Below are 23593 nucleotides of genomic sequence, written 5' to 3'. Positions count from 1 at the left end.
AGAATGCAGCAGAAAACCGTCCCAGCTGGTCTCGAGGTACGATGCTGGCCTAACAAGCCAGTCGTCGTAGGTTCGAGTCTCGGCTCGGGAGAGACTGTTAAGTGTCAGTAGGGTCGTAGCGCTAGCCCCGCAATTGTCCTGTACACTTGACAGTTGGCTGCGAAGTATGTGTATAATAAACACAAGGTCGAGTTCCGATACGGAATGTAGCACCAAGGCTTTGCTTTGCTTTGCAGCAGAAAACCAGCAGAAGAAAACCACTTTCGAAGACGTTCGATATTTTATTTACCGGAAACAAATTTTAATCGAACGCAGCATTCTCCGAATTATTAAAGCCATATTTAAATAATTCCTTCCGGGTAACTAATCAAACTTGCAAATATTCTCTATTGAATTCGAGCAGCTGAGCAAAATTTCATTAGAATCATCAGAATCAAAAATGACAGAATAAAATAAAAATAAAATTCTCATGTTATAGCATGAAATTACTCAAAGGGTGAACATAAATAGAAGGCGTTTTGGTTCTTATTTTTAAAAAAAATATCAGCAAACTAAAATTATTATTAAATATAAAAAAATACTGAAACATATTTACTACACCGAAGTTCTTCGAGATAAATTTGTTGAGTAATTGAATTAGAATGTTCTAAATCATGTATTGTTGAATAACTTAAGAATGGTAGAGTTTACTATAAAATATATTATTGATCTTAAAGTGATAGTGTTTGAAATGGTTATCGCAGACCTGCATGATGTATTGCGACAAATGAGTTGTTGCGGAACAGAGTGGTCTATGTGCCATCGAACATTTTTTTAGGAGAGGCAATTTTTCAAAAATTCTAAATAAAATTCTGTTCAACGAATCCATAAGAACAGAGTCTTAAACAAACGAAATTTCAACATGGTATAAATCAACTTTAAAGTTCATGTTTTTTTTTGAAATTTTTGTAATTTGCTAAGTTCAACTTTTTGAAGAGATGCGGCTTTTGTAAAACAAGAACTTATTTGAAAAAATGGTTAATAGGCCACTCTGTTCAAATATTCAGCAAGCATAAGTAAAGTCTGGCTAACAACAAGCGTCCCCTTTGCTTAACATTTTAATTTCCAGTCTTGAAAGAAAAAAAACAATTCCCCTCTTTCAACCAGGCCAGGAAATCTCGTTCTCAAACAAGCATTGAAGTGTATCGATTTTTTCACACTCTTCAATATTCAAGTTCATTCAGTCACCATTAAAATAGGGGAAAACGTTTCGCTTGGGAAGAACTCGAAACAGCATCCGCAAACGACCGACATGGAAACCAAGTTTATCACCGACTTGCTATTCGTAAGAGAGCAACTCACTGCAATCGACAGGTAAAGCGAAAGTCGAATTGAAATAAATGCGATGCGAAAACTTCGATGACGCACTGATTTAGAATCGTTAGTGATACAAATTTAACTCAGTGACAGACGGACAGTCAGACATATCTGCTTTGCTACTCAATCTTTTGAGCCATGAGCCTAACCATGGTCGCCATCAATAAACGTGACTTCATCGTACCGTCCTCGAACTGAGCAGCAATTCTTCGGTAGTCAATCATCAACACCCGCACCCATCATTCGCGCTTTGTTTCGTTCGCTCCAGGGACGTCCGTTTCCGGTTTCGGCAGAAATTGGTTGCAAGTAGGTACCAAGTTTAGAATGGAAACCGTATCGGAAAAGCACAACAACCGGACCCATTTGCACCGGAAGAAATTGTCTACTCGTCAAACCATTCGGCAAACAGATTTGCTTTGGTTTTGCTGTGTTTTTTGTTGGGCATGAATCAGTAAGGGAAAGCCGCGATGCTGTGACAGCAGGTGCGAAATGCGGTAGAGTGTGGGTAAGCAGACGCCACAAGACGGTGAGGCAATACCGGATTAGCCTAGAATGAGCACAATTTCAAAGTATGTAACAAAGTAATACGTAAGTAAGTAAGAAGGTACTTTCAACAAAATTTACACTGAGTTAACTTTATTTTTACCTGTCAAAAAGATATTGGATTGCACATACAATTTATTTAGCTCCTACTCAGTTTTTTTAACTCTTTTCTCCAAGGCAATGTAATGTGTTCTTCAACCTGTTGGAGGTGGGTGGCGCGGTTTTGAACAATAAAACTTACTAACGTGGCCGTACTTTTATAAATTAATCTGTTCTCCTATTTTACGGACTCATCGTGTATCGATCGATTCACATAAATTTGCCATTTCTTCTCGCTTGAAGCAACTGTCAGGATCACACAACTGTGTTAACGCTAGTATGCGTGTGTGTGTGTGTGTGCTTTTATTACCCGTCAATAAAAACCCCTTTCCGGTTCGCTTCGAACGGGTTTGTCTCATGGGGTTTGGGAAATGTGAAATTAACTGGATTATTTCCTACACTATGTTAGAGCTTGCTCGGACAGCAGAAGAAACACGCAGTGAATCGATTGCCATAAATTCGATATGCGTGTAATAAAAGAGGTTGGTCCCGATCGTCTTCTACCCGTTCGTTCTCGGCTCAATTTTTGGGCCATTTCGTTGCCTTCGGTACCGACCGGCTGCGTGGATGAGGGTTCATAAAGAAGGATAAACACCCGGCGAAATGATCGGAAACTATATGTACATTGCTATACAGAGATTGATGACGAACGCTTTGGTAGCGTGTTGCTTGCGGCTCCGCAGTTGGGATGTAATGAAAATTTGTTGGGTATAATTAATAAAGTTGTTTTCTTTCCATTTCCTCCTGTTGTCGTTTCAGGTAAGCAGCAACATCGGAAGTTTCTTGAGTTGGGCTTGACAGTGAAAAACGCCAGCGGCGTATTCGATTTGTTCGACCTTGAAATTGAACCCCTCTGCTTCTGTCTGTGTCCTGGGCGCGGAATATTAATCCCCCAACAACCTTGCCAGTCTGCATGTGTTACATTTAAAATCAATATCTCTCTGTGCGAAACCGTACGCGCCGACCGGAAGGGTTACTCGGGCACAAACACAGATTATATGCCGCAAAGGATGCAGCAGCAGGAATCAAATTCGGTAAGTGGAGATGGAGTGTTGCCATGGTTACACTGATTTAGGCGAGGAAGATTTGTCAGTTTAGAATGTGGAAAATATGTTTCGGTTTTAATTTTTTCTCCCAAATTATAGATAATTTATAATAAATTTATCTTTAAATTGTGCCGATTGTCGCCATGAAAAGTTACAGCGATTTCAGAGTGTTTGTTTCCTCGAGCATTTCAGTTCTGCAGAATATGATTTCAATTTTATATCATTTTGTAAATATTATTTGAACGATTTCTGTGACTCTCAACTTCCCATAACTGAAATTATATCAAGCAATATTGGATGTTTATTCTTTATTTTGTAATTCATAGTTTGTGAATCTCCTCTACCCAATTTTGTACCCTTTTCTTTTTGCTTTAATCTGGTGTTAGGTTAGTTTTTGATTTTTTTCCTCAGTCTCAGATTTGAGGTTTACTTTGGTGTTATCAATGGAAACTTTCAAGGTATTTGAAGTCACAATTAATAGAATGGTCGCTTGTTTGATAAGATTTTCACTCATAATAGTTAGTTGTGAGTTGAGGACAATTTCAATTTAGTAAGTTTTTTTTTTGCACAATGTGCCAGACCATATTGCTATGTTACTGAGTATGTTACTTAAATTCACCACCAGTGTGCAGAAAAATCTCGACAGAAGCGAAAATAAACGAAAGAAAGGGCAAACATCAACATATTCCATTTTTTCTGCTATACCATCCCAACCTTTCAATATGTAGATTTACGAGGGTGGATATTGCCCCTCTAAAGAGGATCCCCCCGAATTTAGCACAAATTGCAAACTTGTCGTCGTAATTTTTGGCTGCACAGCTTCGATTCTGTGAAAAGCAACACCGTAGGATTATCGGTAGGGTAAACAGGTGTAATACGCCCCTTCTAAGGAACATAGTCAATATTGTAGCTATGTTTATCACAAACAACAAATCTTCCATGCAGTTGGATACACTATTGAGTTGGTAATGCACTGCTATTATTTTGTTTTGTAATTACTGTTACACAAAAACGCCATAATTTTATTGAAAAATATGACTAAATCGCAAGCTTTCCAATCTACCGGGGCAAAACGCCCCAGATGCAGTATAATATGCCCCATGTAGTAGCTTAATATGCCAGCTCAGCATACGAAGTGAAACAGCGCTTGAAGTCTCAGAAGCAAACGCTAAAGCAATGAACAAATCAGCCGGGCTAGCGGTGGGGCACATTGCCCGGGAGCTGTAGTGTAGCAGAAAGCATTGAATACCTAAGCAAATTATACAATTTTTATCTTTTCTTCACTAGATACAGCTGATTAGAGATTCATTTGAGATATATAAGTACAAAAACCAGGTAATAAACTTTATATATTAGTGAAAAAACGCTACGGAAACGCTGCAAAAAATTAGATCTGAGGCAGCTCAAATCAAAATTGATTTTTGTTTATTCTTTGCTGCTAGTGACACTTATCAAACTTGCACAGAAGGTTGGTCCTATGGCCCGCTACGGATTCCCAATAGTCTCCTGTCTTATTATTTGTGTGTTTCCGAATAAATGGACTGGGGCGTTATGCCCCGGGGGGCGTTTTATACATATTTACCCTAGAGTCCGCCTAGGGTTGTTTATTGCTCCAGTGTGTATGTGTATGATTTGTATGAACAGCAGCTTAGTAAATTACATACGAGTGGGTAAAGTGCGTCTTTCGGTTCGCTGTATCTCATATTAGGCCTCAGCTTATCTCGAACGACAAAACCCATGTGGCTCGATATTCCATTCAAAAATTTATTCAAACTCCCGTCTGTTCCAGACCCACGAACAAAACATTCTAAACGTATATTGTTTCGTTTAGACTGCATCCACGCTACACTGACATATCGATATTTGTTAGTCAGTTCGTAGCTGTCCGTCAAACGCAATCACATAGATGAGAAGAATTCCACCACAAAAACAACAGCCTATATACCGTTGGTTAATGAGCGAAATACGATACTACCGCTCCAAAATGGCTGTCTAGTAGCGTGCAATGCTCCCCAGCTTCCGATGGAAAGCATACTGGCCGGATGCTGGACCCATCAGATTGTGACAGGCACGGTTATCCAAAGAGAACCTTTTGGGACGCAGACACACTGTCAGGTAGAATCATATCCTCCATTTAGGGGGGGGGAGTGTTTCCCGAATTGAATTGGGCTAAAAGCATTTGTTGTCGAGTTCCCATTCAGAGAATAAACCTTTTCACGTGCATATAAATGCATGGATGGTTGAAATGCCTAGTTGCAATATGTTCGATAAATAATCGAATTCTCTTTTGATCAATCGTGTTCTGTTTTTTCGATTCTATATATGGTTTTATCCGGGAATTGATTACATTTGAAATCTCTATATCTGAATTTTGACTTTAAATCTCTTGGTACTAATTTACGTGAATTCAAAAAGATGCAAATTTGATTGTTCAAACCATGGCGCAAGCACAGTTTTGAAAACAGTTTTTCCATTTGAATTTTATAGAAAGGTAAAGTGTATAACTTTTTGAGTTGAGAGCTTTAGACAAATACTCTTGTTGAAAACAATGTTGTTATTACTCCTAGCATAATCTCATGCCGACTAGAATCAGATAAGTTAACCAACTTTTTTAGAGATTGAGATGAGCATTCTGTGGAGGTACAATTTCACAGATTGGAAAAAAAGATGCAATCCGTTACCAGATTTTAATCGAATCAGAGAAAGTTACTCGAAACAGACATGAGCTAATTTGTTTAAGCCGTTTATTATGCAAAAATCCCAATTTTTTTTCTTTTTGAGATAAACCTATTTCTGTATTGTATGGGAGTTGGGGCAATATCGACATGTTGGTAACATTTTACGTAGATCAGACACCTACCGTAAACTGGGGTGACTTTGATCACTTTTTTGATTGTATCTCAAATATTTTCAGAATATACTGAAAACGATATTATTCGATATTTTTAAAATAAGTACTGGCATACATTGAAAAAGATTCAGTCACTACTTCAAAAGTTCAACAACATTTTTGCTGTTTTTAAATATGTTCTAAAAATTTTAGACCAATCATCATTCCGGGGTGACTTTGATCACTTCATTGTTTTAATGAATTTGGTGTAACACTTTGCTACTTTCACTTAATTGAACAGCCTTAAACGGCTTAAACGAGTTTATAAATATGGAAAGCAATTTGGGGGCCATTCACATTCTACGTGAGCAGTTTATAATGGCGAATGTAAAAGATTCATACAAAATTTTTAGAATATATATGAATTGTTATCCACTGAGAGAGAAGGTGGTCTAAAGTCATAAAAACTAGTCCACGAGGAATATGATTTATGAAATTGGCCAAATTTGCATGTTACTTCACGTCTTAGGTTTTTGCTAAAAAGAAATATGAAATACGCTGTGGAGAATATTGGGACTCAACATTGCAAAACTTGCAAAAATAACAATAAAATGTATTGTTATCATATTTGTTCATCTTAAGGACTAATCTGGGAACAAAGTAAAAAAACTTTACGTATTGCAACTTGTTGTTTTGAATCTGCTTGAACCGATTGTTTGTATGCAACAAAAATCGCCAAAAATACACTTTATTTTCAATTAATATTTTAGCAAGAAAAACACTCTTGAAATAGCAGGAAATGCATGAGTAGTAGCAATACGAACATATATCCACGCATTCAGTGAAGATTACGACAAGTCCCAAGCACTACGAGCGCTTTTTTACCACATTTTCAAAAAAGAGGTACAGTGATCAAAGTCACCCCAGTTTACGGTACCAATCATTTTCTGAGACTTTTTTACTCAATATAGGATATAATTTGACAACCACTTTTAGATATTAGCGCATTACCATTAATGCTCAGACATACTCGATATTATTTTGCTTTGTGAAATTTACTAAAACCATGCCAAAACCGGTTTCGTAGAATCACCGTTTTGAGCTCAGTTTTTGTCCGATTTAACCCTCTAGTGCCCAAATTAATTTTCAGACGGGCTTCGAAAAAATCGTTATGAAGCTTTATAAACATTTTTTAAGTTCTTATTAAAGTTTTTTAGAGGTTCAACTGAAGACCGTCTAAAAGCGGCACTGGGCACTAGAGGGTTAAGATCTGTTTTTTTTAAGATGGGTTAGGAGATGCTAATATGCGAACAAACTCTTAGAATATCGATATTTGGTCCTAAAACAAAATGGCGTCGAAAAAAGCATCGAAAATTTCCGATTACTCAAAAATTCAAAATAGTGCAATTGTTGCCTCTTGATTAGAAATATGTTCAACCTCGGGGGAACTTATTTTCACATCAAACTTTATCAAAAAATCATACATAAAAGACAAGGCAAAAAAATGTCGCACTGTGTTATAGCTTCGAAAGCATGATTCGAAAGCATGAGCATGAAATAAATTAAAACATGATTTTTAAAAAAAATTAGTTGAGGATTCCAAAAAATTTCAATTTTGAGTGACAGTGTTGCCAGATATGTTGTTTTTGCATTTGAGTTATTGCATTTGCATTGAGTTATTGCATTTCTTATTATTATTCTGCTAATATCTTCAAAATTGGCATGATTATGGACATTCTGAGTAACGCAATTTGAAAAAAAATATTCAAGAAATCCAAATAATAACAATTTTGCCTGGCAGTGTTGCCAGATATGTTATCATTAAAGTTGAAAAATTGAATTTCAAATGCAATATGATAAAGTTAATAGGTATATCTAAGTGTTGTCTCATCGCTAGAAAAAAATTATGTAATTTGATTGTGACATCAACAGAGAACGGTTGAAAAGAATGCAAAAAGTTCGGGACCTTGGCGTCACTATTTCGATTCGTTATTAAGGTTACTAAAGATATCAATGATCAAGTGCAATTTCCCCCTTTCGAAATGTAATCCGATTCTCTATGTTTTTATGTACCGAATTGAATATTAATTAGGCCCTGATGAAGCTCTCAGCCAACCGGACCGAAACGTTGGTGGTAACCCCATAAAGATCAGCGCTGTTTGTTATTGAGACTGCTAGACCGAATCTAAATCAAATTAATTGTCTTGACTACCAAATCTTGTTTAGATAACTGTTGTTACATACAAGTTCATTAAGACAACATCTCGGATGGTACAAATACAAATACAAATACAAATACAAATACAAATACAAATACAAATACAAATACAAATACAAATACAAATACAAATACACATACAAATACAAATACAAATACAAATACAAATACAAATACAAATACAAATACAAATACAAATACAAATACAAATACAAATACAAATACAAATACAAATACAAATACAAATACAAATACAAATACAAATACAAATACAAATACAAATACAAATACAAATACAAATACAAACACAAATACAAATACAAATACAAATACAAATACAAATACAAATACAAATACAAATACAAATACAAATACAAATACAAATACAAATACAAATACAAATACAAATACAAATACAAATACAAATACAAATACAAATACAAATACAAATACAAATACAAATACAAATACAAATACAAATACAAATACAAATACAAATACAAATACAAATACAAATACAAATACAAATACAAATACAAATACAAATACAAATACAAATACAAATACAAATACAAATACAAATACAAATACAAATACAAATACAAATACAAATACAAATACAAATACAAATACAAATACAAATACAAATACAAATACAAATACAAATACAAATACAAATACAAATACAAATACAAATACAAATACAAATACAAATACAAATACAAATACAAATACAAATACAAATACAAATACAAATACAAATACAAATACAAATACAAATACAAATACAAATACAAATACAAATACAAATACAAATACAAATACAAATACAAATACAAATACAAATACAAATACAAATACAAATACAAATACAAATACAAATACAAATACAAATACAAATACAAATACAAATACAAATACAAATACAAATACAAATACAAATACAAATACAAATACAAATACAAATACAAATACAAATACAAATACAAATACAAATACAAATACAAATACAAATACAAATACAAATACAAATACAAATACAAATACAAATACAAATACAAATACAAATACAAATACAAATACAAATACAAATACAAATACAAATACAAATACAAATACAAATACAAATACAAATACAAATACAAATACAAATACAAATACAAATACAAATACAAATACAAATACAAATACAAATACAAATACAAATACAAATACAAATACAAATACAAATACAAATACAAATACAAATACAAATACAAATACAAATACAAATACAAATACAAATACAAATACAAATACAAATACAAATACAAATACAAATACAAATACAAATACAAATACAAATACAAATACAAATACAAATACAAATACAAATACAAATACAAATACAAATACAAATACAAATACAAATACAAATACAAATACAAATACAAATACAAATACAAATACAAATACAAATACAAATACAAATACAAATACAAATACAAATACAAATACAAATACAAATACAAATACAAATACAAATACAAATACAAATACAAATACAAATACAAATACAAATACAAATACAAATACAAATACAAATACAAATACAAATACAAATACAAATACAAATACAAATACAAATACAAATACAAATACAAATACAAATACAAATACAAATACAAATACAAATACAAATACAAATACAAATACAAATACAAATACAAATACAAATACAAATACAAATACAGATACAAATACAAATACAAATACAAATACAAAAACAAATACGAATACGAATACGAATACGAATACGAATACGAATACGAATTTCGAATACGAATACAAATACAAATACAAATACAAATACAAACACAAACACAAACAGAAATACAAACACAAATACAAATACAAATACAAATACAAATACAAATACAAATACAAATACAAATACAAATACAAATACAAATACAAATACAAATACAAACACAAACACAAACACAAACAGGAATACAAACACAAATTCAAATACAAATACTAGTACAAGTACAAGTACATGTTCAAGTACATTTACAAGTGCAAGTACAAGTACAAGTACAAGTACGAGTACAAGTACAAACATAAATACAAGTACGAATTATAAGTAATTTTTTGAGCGTCTTAGTAGAATGGAATTAAATATTGAGAATAGGTTATGTTTCCATGCAATTTTACTACAAATTGTAGTAGAATTAAATGGAAACATAACCTCTTCTCAATATTTTAAAATGCTTTTTTGGAAAGGTATTGATGATTACATTTTTAGGGCCACATATTTTTAGGGACAAAACGGTTTGTTTGGTTGGTCCTCAGCAAAATTGTAAATAATAATTTTGTCTTTCCGGAAGATATATACACTATAGACAAAATAATTATTTTTTGAAAGGAAGTTAAACGAAAACTTTGAATTATTATCTCAAAAAGCGCTTTTCTAAAATATCTATTTATTTTTTATAAAAACTACAGAAGATAACCTGAACAATAAAACCAGTCCGATCGTGGAGAAATCAGGAAAAAAATTCGGACCGGTTTCATTGTTTAAGTAACCTTTTGTAGTTTTTATAAAAATGTAGATTTTTAAAAAATGAGCTTTTTTAGATAATTAATTTTCAATTTTTCTTCCCTCAGAAATTTGAATTGATTTCGGGTTAGAAGACAAAGCGATAGTTTTTCGATTGAATGCGGAACATTATGCGGTGATCAAACTACCACCGAAAATACGGATGATAAAATTGGGAATGATGAGAGATTTTCACCGGAAATATATGCTGAAGTCTGAGACAGTGCAGGTGCGAGAATAATATGAAGCGGACGTCTACCGAAAACACAACAAGCAACGGGCATCGCCATGACCTCAGTATTTTGGAGTGCGGATGGACTTTTGCTCATGATGGTGAAAAGCGCTTTGTGATCGAGAGGGTGATGAAAATTGTGATTAATAGTGATGTCCACAACTTCTATATTTATTACAACTGACTTTCATCTTTTATGTTATATATAAGTAAATTCGTTGGTTGGAACAAGACTGCCACCCAACTAGCGAATCGTGTTCGTTAGTTGGATGAACTGACAACTGGGCAAATTTTTCAAAGGGGAGCGCTGATCGTTTATTTTCTTCCTGCTTTGATAAGTTTTTCTAATTTAATTGCGGAAACTATGGCAAAGAAAATGAACTTTGCTCATCTGTCTTGCTACTGTAGTAAATATTTTATGTATTTGGTCATTACTCTTCCATACAAAAAATCCAACGAGAAGCCAAATGATGAAGCACAAGCACATCACTCTACTTCTTGCTTAAAAAATGGAGGATCGCTACGCTGGATATTTCCGGTGAAGGCGTTGAAGAAATAAAAGAACAAACAACCGAACAATAAACCTTTAAATTACACACAAAATGTTGTAAATGTATAACATGTGCTTTTCAAATTACACGATTGATTATGCCAGAAGTGTCCAGCTAATAGCGCTGAGAAACAAACTTATCAATGCTGAATGGATTAAGCGTAATAATTAAACATGTTTACAAATTTTTTGGAACAAAATTATTTTAGTAATATTTTTTTCACTTTTCGGACCCCTGAAATGCATTGCAGCGAACACCCAACTAACGAACCCCCAACTAACGAACACCCAACGAGCGAATCATCACTGTTGTAATTTTTCCACATTTTCGAAATCTTATCACGCCGTTACTTAAGTTATTTCGACAGAATGGCCAAACCTCGATACTTTTAGATCCGTTTGGAAGATATTTTTCAATACTTTTTTAAATGATAATAGCCAAAACTGCGTCAGTCAGAGTTGCCAGATATATTGTTTTTGCATTTGAAAAATGAAATTGTATTATTCGGCAAAAGAAATTTTACATAAAAAACACTTGTCACCCCGAGGTATTATTAGCAAAACTGGAGTTAGTAAGTTTCTTAAGAATGCTGTAACTCGAGTTTTTTTTATTAATACCTCTACATAATAGGTGTTTTCCAGTAAAATGTACTCAGCAACACGAATTGTCGAATTTTAAAATCAAAATATACTTATTGGCCGAAGAATGTAATTTAATTGTTTTACTGTAAAAATAACATATCTGGCAACACGGCTGGTCAAAATTTGTTATTTTTCTTAATAAATAATTTTTCTTTAATAATCAAAGCAGTTTCAGAGATATTAGCAGGATAATGATAAGAGATGCTATAACTCGAGTTTTGTCAATAATACCTTGGGGTGATAAATGTTTTTTATGTAAAAATTTTTCAGGAACACGATGGAATTGTTTAATTTGAAATCAAAATATAATCATTTGCCGAAAAATACAATTTCATTTTTCAAATGCAAAAACAATATATCTGGCAACACAATCACTCAACATTGATACTTTTGTTGAATCCTCAACTAATTTTCCTCAAAATCCATGTATCAATTTATTTCTAGACATCATGCTTTTGAATCTATAATTAAGATTAAACAAGACTTTTTCACGAAAAATTGCATTTTTTTAAAGGGGTGAGTCTCACGGGGCGAGGAGAGGACCGATCGGCACCAAAATTGGGATTTTTGCATAATGACCTTAAATCAACCATTCCATAAAATTTGAGCCAAATCTGAAGAGGTCGGTGACACGTTTGTCTCTTTTTTGTACACTTGAGATGGAATGACCCATATGTAAATATGAAATTTAGCAGCACGGTTGATCTTCATGATACTGTTTCTTTTTCTTTCTGAATTGTATCGGATTGTGAAATGGCCAAATATCACCCCACAGAGGCGCAGCGAGAAAATTTGAGGACGGGGGTGGTTGATAACAACTGTGAATTTTAAGAATATTGAAGAAAGAATAACCTAAATCAATAACTAACATGTAGGCGGAATTAAAAGAAAAAACCAGTGGTTTGGCACGCTCACAACACTCATTCTCAATACGAGTTGCGTTATAGTAGAAATATGCGTGCGGGATAGTATTGAAGAATAGGAGAGAACGACGTAAGAGATGGAGTGTTTTCATGCTATCTTTGGCGACACCGCTTACCGAGCAACGCGCATGCTGTTTGAATAAACCGTTGGATAATTCGTTCAATACTCAATTAGAGAACAACATTCGAGTTGTTGTTTTTTGCATGCCATAAACTGCAGGGTGTCAAATGGAAATCGACTTTGGATTTTTTGTTTAGTGGTAGGTATCAAAGGTTTCATCTTCTCGAATAAAGTCCACATGAAAATTCCAGCTCAATAGTGCAGCAGCCTCCTTCCAAGAACCAGGTACAGTCACCAAATTCCATTCCCACAGGCAGACAGGCATTCGAAGCAGCATTCTATTGTGTAGTTTAAAAAACGTTATTTTCTCGATATTCTTTCGCCGGGATAAACAAATGATACTAGACACCTTGTTTCAAGAGAGAGAAACTAACAAGCATGGTAGCGAAATAAGTAGCCGACAATAAAAGAGTAGTGATAAAATTTATTTTCTTGGTAACTATAGGTGATAAAAACAAAGCCAAACATTAAATAGCTAGAGGATGACAAAAAAAAAAAATAGAAAAAGAGAATTATTTTTCTCCAGGATTTGAGAAGATTAGATTTAAACATGATTTGTTTAAACAAATCAATCTAGCAAACGACTTGATTCTGGCCGGTCTTTATTTTTTTCGTACTTGCGCGGACTTATGTATCACAGGTGTCTGGAAAGGTTTTGAAGATCAACAACTCCCGTAAGTCGTGCCTCAAAGTTTCACTTTTTTGACCTATGAAAAAAAGTTTGAAATGTCCGATATCGAATTTTTTATGCCACATGTTTTTAAAATACTTGAATCGTCGAGATCTGGTGTTGTCTCCATTTTTTTTAAGAATCGACAGCGAGAAGCACGAAAGTTTACTTGCTAGACGACTTTCCAACAAAGTTATTTTCTTTAAATGGTTTTGAAACGAAGCAGTTTTATGCATTTCTAAGATACTTGGTTTCAACAAAATCGATTTAGACAATTTCATATTGAAAATTTCTGTGCATTTTTGCATCACTTTTACTCCCAGAAGCTCGTGCCGGATCCTTGTTTTTATGAGTATTTTATAACAAGTTCTGAAGGGCTGCGACCACCTGCGACTAAGGGATTTGGAATGTTTAGAAAATTGTTAGCCCTCTAGGAAAACACAAAATCAAAAATAAAGGGTGACAATATTTTTAATAATTTTAAGACTGGGCATCTTAATAGGCACATAAAAAAACGAGTCCATTTCTTCTGGCTGGTAACCAATCTGTTCCATTTTGTGAAAAATTGAAAATATGTGCAATTTGTTGAAAACGAATATATGATCAACTACTTTTGGCCTGAAACGAAAAAGGTGATTAAAATGTGGTCGGTATCTTGTACCGTTTTTGAGTAATGGAGTTTTTGAGTAATTTTGAGTTTTTTACGCGGTTTTTTTACGCGGTTTTTTTACGCGGATTCCGGAATTTACGCGGATTCCGGAATTTACGCGGTTTCTTCACGCGGCTTTTTTTACGCGGCACGTATCCCCCGCGTAAAAAGCGACTTTAGTGTATATACATATTCTACCGATTCTTGACCGATATTCACTAAACTTAGCTTATATGTTCATTACAAATTAGAAAAAGCGTATGAGAAATGGGAGGGCAGTCACTGAAAGGGAGGGAGGACCTGAACTCCAAAGTCCATGTATAATATCTGCTTCTCATACAATAAATACACACCTTTATCAAAATTTGACCACCGAATGATCTTAAGCAACTTGTTTTGATTATAATAAGTAGAAAAAGTACCGAAAGTGTTCAAAAAATGATGAAAACATTCTTATCCGCTTGCTCGTACGAAAATGTCCTATTGTTGAGTATGGCCCACAGGTCGGAAATGAACCCCTTACGCCATTATGAAACCCAACATTGCAACTCCTGATTTCATAAATACAGCCTTAAATGGTCAAATATCATCCAATATGAATATTTTTGGAACACTATTGAAACAGCACAGCACATAAAGTTAAAATAGCGTCAAGAATATAAAACAGCGTGCATAATCCAACGTTGTCGGAAAAATCCATTTTCATGCCATAAAAGCCCCCTTCAATGTTTGCTTTCTTTTTTTTTTTTTGTTCGAAAATACCGGCAATGTCAAGTGCCAACCCGTAGGCAACGATGTCGTGCACCCGCTGCAAAATCAACATCAATTCCCCAGAGTGAGCTGCATCCACCTAATCCTACCACAGCCTCTTGCAGGCTGCAGGGTGAAACGCCCAAAGCGGGACCGCGTTTGACTGCATCAATTTTCCCCACCCACTTAAAACCATCGTTATGATCATCATCATCATTGTCATCGCGACCAGGCCGTGCGTTGTCATCGGTTTCATCAAACGGCGGCTCCTGTCACCGTTGTCGATAGTGATCCTGATGCTGCATACTGCTACCGTCGTCGCGACGGCCTGGCGGATATTGTTGCAGATTATTAGTGTACACATATCGTCGGTTTCGTGCAACACTGGCACAACTCAAAAATCATAGTTTCGAGAAAAACGCGTTTGAAAATTTATTTTTCGATTTTCAAGAACACTTTGAAGCTTAAGATTACCAATTCTCATTTAACGCTTTTAGGTCTATTATGCACATATTATGAGCACGTTGTCCAACTTAAAACCTTATTTTTACTAACTTTATGGAGAAATTTCGATTTGTGCAGCAAAGGCACTTCTACTCATAACTCTGGATTTTTTGGGAATTTTGAAATAGGGTTTCGTGGGATGAAACTTAACTAGATTTCGCATCGTTTGCCATCAAAAACTCAAAAATGCAAAATTTTGAGTTGTGCCAGTGTTGCACGAAGCCGACGATATCGCTGGCGTGGATGCTATGGAACTGTTTTCATTTTTTTATTGTTTCCTCCACTACATAGCTCTATTACCATAGGAATGATTTACTTGAGTGCCAACTCGTTAAGATAGAATGCAATCTCGCACTAGTGTCGTGATTGTTCGATGAATGTTTTCCACTTCACACAGTTGATTGTTGTTCGCGTATGTTGTTCTGGTGTGCAATAACAAACGGTTGTTGTCATGCAAATAATTGTGTTTTACTCCTGTTCAATCAATATGGAGTTGATGCGAACTTAAATTGCAGTTAATATACGGAAAGCGGCACCTTCGAAATGAATCCATATTTATGTTCACCCTCCGAAGGCGACAAAAACATTAACTTTTTTCACTGTGTCCTACTTCAAAACCAAAAGCCGCATAATCGAAAGCATTGAATTAATTGGTTTTCTTTTTTATTGCACCACCCGCACCGTTCGTGGTATGCCCGGCAGCGGAAGCTTTTAATTTTCTTTTATGTGTTTTTCGCAGAATTATCTGGATCAAGGTAGCAATTGCGGTCACTAGGACCAAACATAGCGTCGCGAGACACAAAACCACATCAACCAGATGTCGCTGCCAGAAGTTTAACCTCAGCGCTCCGGTTCGCAGATTCGCAATTCCACCATCGTTCCTGAGCACATACTCGATGTAGTACACAGCTTTATCCAGTGGTTTCATGGAATGTTCCCGGAAATGAGCTGAAGCCTTCAAAGCATTCTCTCGGAATCTTCAAAAAAAAAAAGTTATCAAATACAGTAGTGTCACAAAGAACACAACTTACGAGCTGTCCTCCAAGATCTGTTTGATCGAACTCAGCACAATTTCTTCGGTTATGTTTTGATAGTCCAACTTCAAGCCATACCCAGCTTGGACGGCTCTATCCACCAGAACTTCCTGCTCACCTGCCAACGGCAGACCCAGAATCGGTTTACCATAGTACACCGACTCCATCATTCCCAGTAGTCCTCCGTGAGTGATCAGCAAGCGTACATTCGGATGAGCAAGCAACTCCTGTTGGGGCATCCACGGTCCAATAATGACGTTCGTCGTTTGATTGTCAAGCGTAGCATTCTCCCACTTCCACAGAATCAGTGTTCCCGATAGCTGCGAGAAAGCTCCGGTGAATGCTTTGCGAACGTTAGCCGGCAAATCTGCGGACTTAGTGTTCGCTCCCAAACTGAAAACCACGACACCTTTTTTGGCAGCTTCGACCCAGTTTACTACATCCTAGAACAAAAAAGTTTCATTGCGTACAAGACACCGCTAATTGAACCAACCTCCGACAGTCCACTATCGTTGAACTTCCGCAGATGAAGACCTCCGACTTCGATCATACTGGGAACCAAAGGACGCGGATGGTTGATCACTGGATGCGTGTTAACCATAACCAAGCTGACGTTGTGGATAAGATCCAAAAGAGGTGGCAGGTTCTTTCTGCCAAAATGTCGTTGATAAACCGCTTCCTGTGATGGTAGATAGAAGAACTTATAATTGAACTGCTCCGAAAGGGAAACGATCGTGTTCCAGAAGCGCTGAACGAAGGTCATTTGATCGGAATATCCGAGTTCACTGATAGGGTTGTAGGACGGATTATGTGGGTTTGCAACCATTTCATTGGTAAACTTATTCGTCGCGGTTGAGCTGTAAACGATGGCCGGAATGCCGTAGTGGAATGCCAAACTACAAAAAAGAAAGTCAATGAACTTGTGCTGCGGGCATTAACCTTTGAGTGAGCTCCTACCCCAGTAGACTGTCTGTCGGCACTTGATCCAATATTAGCAGATCAAATGTCGCATCCGATTTCATCAACTCCTGAACCTTTGGATGTCCAAGCGTGTAGTCAGCCATAGCCGCTGTACCATAGATTAGGTTATTTTTCCCGTACAGACTCGACCTATCCCATTTTGTGAAGATGTTTGCATTTATGCCGTAATCTGTAGATAGATGACGGCAACAGCAACGATCAGAATACGTACTCTATTAGTACTCAAAACAGTTGATAAGAAAATTATACCATTCGGAGCGCTACACGTACCTTCGAGGTGGGCGAACATGCCGGTCAGCTTGATTTGCTTGATGTTTTCACTGTCGTACTGAAGCTCGAACGGACTTATCACCGTTATCTACGGTACACAAATAGAAGAAAGTAGGAACTTACACTTGCTAAATACTACGGTTTACTCGTTTCACCTCATGACCACGCGACGCTAGCTCTTCAAACAGCACCTGTCCGAACAGATAGTTCGTCTTGCTCGTACTCGGAAACACCGCCAAAATCTTGGACCCATCACTAACGCGCACGCTACCAAACCCCACACAAAGTACTGAAAATAAAAGCGCCGGGATAGAAAGAGCTGCCTTCATTTTAAGTAGTGTTCTCTCAGCAGATTAATTTTGATGACTGGTGCCACTCGGTGCCAGGAGGTTAATAAGTACGGGGCAGTATGGCAAACCGTACCAGAATGATAAGAGCACCGCGTCACTGATAAATATTTCCGTCTGCTCGATAAAGTGCTCGATGTTGTGATCCAACAAATAGCGGCTCACCACGTTCTCTTCAATAGAGAGCCATTAAGTGAACTGAATTGTTTGGAAAAAAAACGATAAAAAAAAATTTGTATGTACTCCAGACAATTCTAAAATCAGGTTCGCAACGTTTTGCTTAGATGATATACGAGTGAAGGATATCGTTTTTAAATAATAATAATATTAAAATTGATCGATGAAGTAGAATGAAATAGTCGTCAAGAATTCACCTCAGATTTTCTTACAGAAATTTTATTTTCTAATTCATTAACACTTGCGTACCCGACCCCTCCTGAGCCAAAAAAATGAAAATTCTTTTACCTGCCATTCCGCAAAATTTGCACCGATTTTGATCGAACCTTTTTGAAAAAATCACAAATTTATCATAGTTTTTGGGACAGTGAGGCACATTCCAAAATCATTTTCAGAATTTTATTCTGAATCCTTTGAAGCGTTTTCTTCCTTGTTGAACAGCAACTTGACCAGATCGGTACAGCATAAAGCATTGCTGGTCTAAAAATTTGTTTGTAAATCAAAAGTTTGTTCTTTAAACAAAGTTTAAAATTCCTGTTAATGAGAGGAAACATGTCGTATATTTGATGCACTTGGCTTGTATACTCTCAATATGCTCTTTGAAAATAAGTTTTTTATCGTAAATTAGTACCAAGTACTTAACCTTGTCAGACCAACTCAAAATAACCCCATTCATCTTGACAACGTGATTATTGTTTGGTTTGAGGAAAGAAGCCCTAGTCTTATGGGAAAAAATTATCATTTGAGATTTAGAAGCATTGGGAGAGATTTTCCACTTTTGCAAGTAGGAAGAAAAAATATCTAAACTTTTCTGCAATCGACTGCATATGACACGAAGACTTTTTCCTTTTAAGGAAATGCTTGTGTCATCGCAGAACAATGACTTTGTGCATCCTGGAGGCAAATCAGGAAGATCTGAAGTGAATATGTTGTACAGGACTGAGCTCAAGACTGAACCTTGAGGCACACCTGCTCTGACAGGAAATCTATCTGATTTTGAATTCTGATAGACAACCTGCAGAGTTCGATCAGTAAGATAATTTTTCAAAAAAATTAAAAGTTTGCAATTTCGCAATCTAACCTTTATGTCAAACACTGTCGAATGCTTTTTCTATGTCTAAAAGAGCAGCTTCAGTGGAATAACCTTCAGATTTGTTAGCTCGTATCATATTAGTAACTCTGAGCAATTGATGAGTAGTGGAATGCCTATGGCGAAATCCAAACTGTTCATCTGCAAAAATTGAAATTTCGTTGATGTGTGATTCGGTTAAGAATAATTCTCTCGAACAGTTTACTTTTTGAAGAAAGCAAACTGATTGGTCGATAACTGCTGGATTCTTATCCGGTTTTAAAATTGGAGTAATTTTGGCATTTTTCCTTAATTTGGGAAAATATGCGTTTTTGAAGCAGCAATTGAAAATTTTTATTAAAAATTCCATTGTGCTCTCAGGGAGATGTTTGATTAATATGTTAAAGATTCCATCGTCACCAGGTGCTGTCATATTTTTGAAATTTTTAATAATTGATTCAATCTCATTCAAGTTAGTTTCCATTATTTCGGTAACTAAAAAATTCTGGGAAGAAATTAAATCAAATTGACGTGTGACTTCATTTTCAATTGGACTCACAAAATTCAAATTTGAGTTATGAACGCTCTCAAACTGCTGAGCAAGTCTTTGAGCCTTTTGTTCATTGGATACAAGAAAACGTGCACCATCTTTTGAAACTGGAATAGGCTTTGAAGGTTTCTTAAGAATCTTCGACAGCTTCCAAAAGGGTTTTGAATATGGTTTCAATTTTTCAACTTTAGTCTCAAAATTTTGATTTCTCGGAAGAGTAAATCCATGTTTCATCTCTTTCTGTAAATCTTTATAAATAATTTTAAAAACAGGGTCAACGTTCTGATATTGACGTCTGCGGACATTTTTCAAACGAATTAGAAGTTGAAGTTTTTAGTCAATTATTGGTGAATCAAATTTCACTTGAGCCGTTGGAACAGAATAATTCCTGACATCAACAATTGCACATTTTAATGCTTCCAAAGCGGAATCAATATTCACTTCGTTTTGCAAATCAAGCTCATTATTGAAATTTCTCTCAATATGAGTTTTGTAACTTTCCCAATTAGCCTTGTTATAATTAAAAACAGAGCTCATAGGGTTTAAAACTGATTCATGGGATAAAGAAAAAGTTATTGGAAGATGGTCAAAATCAAATCAGCATGTGTGATCAATTCACTACATACATGACTTTGATCTGTTAGTACCAAATCGATTGTTGATGGATTTCTTACAGAAGAGAAACATGTAGGACTATTCGGAGACAAAACAGAATAGTATCCTGAGGAACAGTCATTGAATAAAATTTTGCCATTGTAATTACTTTGAAAATTATTCCATGATCGATGTTTAGCGTTAAAATCGCCGATTATAAAAAATTTTGAACGATTTCTGGTGATTTTCTGTAAATCACCTTTGAAAAAATGTTTGTGCTCGCGTATGCATTGGAATGGTAAATATGCTGCGGCAATAAATGAATTCCCAAGTTGAGTTTGAACTTCAATTCCCAAAGTTTCAATAACTTTCGTCTCAAGATGGGGAAGAGCACGATGTTTGATTCGGCGAAAAATAACAATTGCAACGCCACCGTCGGAACCCTGAATCCTATCATATCTATGAACCACGTAATTGGAATCATATTTTAATTTGATGTAAGGTTTCAAAGATGTTTCAGTAATAATTGCAATGTGCACATTTTTTACTGTGAGAAAATTCAAAAGCTCATTCTCATTGGCCTTCAATGAGCAAGCATTCCAATTTAAAATTGTGATTGTTTTATATAAATTCATTGCTAAATTTTAAATTAGAAACAATTTGAATTGTAAAATTTATTCCAATTTGAATAGCTTCAAACATGGATTTTGCCTGCAACATGGCGTTCATAACATCGAACATTGCCTGTTGCAGAAAAGAAAGTTCACCTGCCGTAATAGGCCCCAAACTGTTGACATTAGAAAAAATATTTTCGGTAGCAATATTAGCTGGGGTAATAGGTGTACACTAAGGTCGCTTTTCACGCGGCTTTTTAACGCGGATTCCGGAATTTACGCGGTTTTTTTTTTGCTCGGATTTCGGTTTATCTTCACTAGGATTGCAAAATTGCGGAATTTAAGCGGTTTTTTACGCGTTTTTTTTACGCGGCACGTATCCCCACGTAAAAAGCGACTTTAGTGTATTCTTATTTTCTACCGTGTTTCGCTTACCTTCCATATTAACGGTCTTTTTCGAACCACCAGCATTAGGTGGAATAATGTTCGAACTACCTGTTACCTGTGCATACGTTAAACGGGTATGCAAAGGAGTAGAAAAATTGGCTGGTACAGCGGGACTTGGAGAATTTTGTTTGAAGTTTGTTTTGATTGGGAAATTGAATTTTGTTTACCTTTGCTTGCCTTAACAATGGCTAAACGGACAGGGAATTTCGAAACTTTGACATATGGTTGCCGTTACAATTGGCGTACGGAAGTTTTTACTCTCTTTCACAGGACAGAGTTTCCACAATAAAGGAATTTTTGGTCCATGTTACAGAAATTAGATCCATGGCCATATCGTTGGCAAGTACGGCATTGAGTGATATGCTTTTCACCTTCGCCAAACTTCCTATAAATTTCCCACTTCACACGCACATTATATAAAGCATGTGCTTTTTAAAAAAAATTTAAGTTGTTAACCTCACTACGGTTAAAATGAATTAAATAGTTCTCAAGAGAAACTCCAGTTCGCTGACTGTTTTCACCTTGTGATTGTTGTTTCATAAGAACTACTTGGGTAGGGGCTATGCCAAGTAATTCTGTCAAGTAATTTTGATCTCATCAACGGTTTGATCGTTGGTGAGACCTTTCTAGACAACCTTAAACGGCTTGGCGTTCTTGGTGTCGTAGGTAAAAAATTTGTACATCTTGTCAATTAAATACTGAACAAGACCCTTTATTGAGTCGGCTAATAAGCGGCATTCACCTCTACGGCCAATTTGATAGGTAACTTTAACGTCAGAAACAAACGTTGAAAGTTCCTTTTTCAAAATATTAAATTCAGAAGAAATAGTTACCACAATAGGTGGAGCTTTCTCCTTTTTTAAAGAAATAACCTTTTTTTTATAGTATCATTACTAATAACTTCCATTTCACCGGCTTCTTGCTCAGGCAAAATATCAAACATGTTATCACTGCAGACACTCGAATTGTCCGAGAGAGAATGCTCTCTCTTTCTTCTCGTAGTGATACGCGGTTTCTTTTTTCGCTCTGTCATTTCAGGTGATACGAAAAAAGTTAAAACAAATGTTAAATTCAATAGTAGGTAGTCTTGAGAAAGACTGATGAGAAATTACTTTCAGGTAGTCTTTAAAAGATACACTGACAAAACACAAACTTTGAAGCTATAGGCAGTCAAAGACCAGTCCACAAGCAACCGAAAACACGTCTGATATGTTAGACAGTTCAAGACGCACTCTTACGCTGTCCTATTATTAGTTGTTCCGTTCGATGGCACATGCTCTGGCTTATATGATAACATTGAAAAATGTCCTGATTCGTGAAGAGCTTCACGGCATTCGAGCTCTTTCAGAAAGATAGAACAAAATTGTGGCTAGCGATGAGCAAGTTGATTTTTTAAACAAAAATAACAGCGGAAACTTAGTTGTGTATCTAATAAAATAAAGTGCGGAATACAGCAAACACCCATACAGTAACGAAATAGATAAAAAAGTCATGATTGCAGTGTTTCATCCATAAAAAGGTAAAAAACTCTACCTGTTAGAAAAAGCCTAAGTCCATACCGTAAAAAAAATCCATATGAATCCACAGGGCATGACGCAAATTCGATTGACGTAAAAAGCACGCATCAATTACGACATTAGCGTATATTCCTAAATCTGAGTGAAGGAAACTGAACTATCAGTAATAAAATTTAACTAAGACTTGCTGATTGACGGCTGCATTTTTGAGAATTTCGGTCGAGGAGTGGAGAAAAAAACAAAAAATTAGGGAAAAAACAATTAAAGGGCAAGGAATTT

The 23593-nt window shown here is 35.3% G+C and overlaps 2 protein-coding genes across 6 annotated transcripts in view; one reads left to right on the top strand and one right to left on the bottom strand.

Moving 5' to 3' along the window:
* LOC129724776 (uncharacterized) overlaps window positions 1-23593 on the top strand; it is a 366266-nt gene that overhangs the window by 39220 nt on the left and 303453 nt on the right. For 2 of the 5 annotated variants that reach the window (XM_055679929.1, XM_055679931.1), the window contains exon 2: window positions 2758-3032. The exons of the other annotated variants lie outside the window; for them this stretch is intronic. The gene's annotated coding sequence lies outside the window, so the exon portion shown is untranslated. The remainder of the gene's footprint in view (window positions 1-2757; window positions 3033-23593) is intronic. 5 annotated transcript variants of the gene reach the window in all.
* LOC129724779 (UDP-glycosyltransferase UGT5-like) lies at window positions 15953-19163 on the bottom strand. Its single transcript, XM_055679940.1, has 6 exons — window positions 18155-19163; window positions 18000-18087; window positions 17706-17898; window positions 17242-17644; window positions 16746-17191; window positions 15953-16691 (listed from the first exon to the last, which is right to left on the bottom strand). Exons 1-6 carry the CDS (start codon window positions 18326-18328, stop codon window positions 16361-16363), a joined length of 1635 nt encoding a protein of 544 aa, XP_055535915.1. The 5' UTR covers window positions 18329-19163; the 3' UTR covers window positions 15953-16360.

The sequence above is a fragment of the Wyeomyia smithii genome, chromosome 2 (assembly GCF_029784165.1).
Source record: "Wyeomyia smithii strain HCP4-BCI-WySm-NY-G18 chromosome 2, ASM2978416v1, whole genome shotgun sequence".
Classification (NCBI taxonomy): Eukaryota; Metazoa; Arthropoda; class Insecta; order Diptera; family Culicidae; genus Wyeomyia; species Wyeomyia smithii.
The sequence above is the reverse complement of the archived record's forward strand: the minus strand, read 5'-3'. Positions and strand labels throughout refer to the sequence as shown.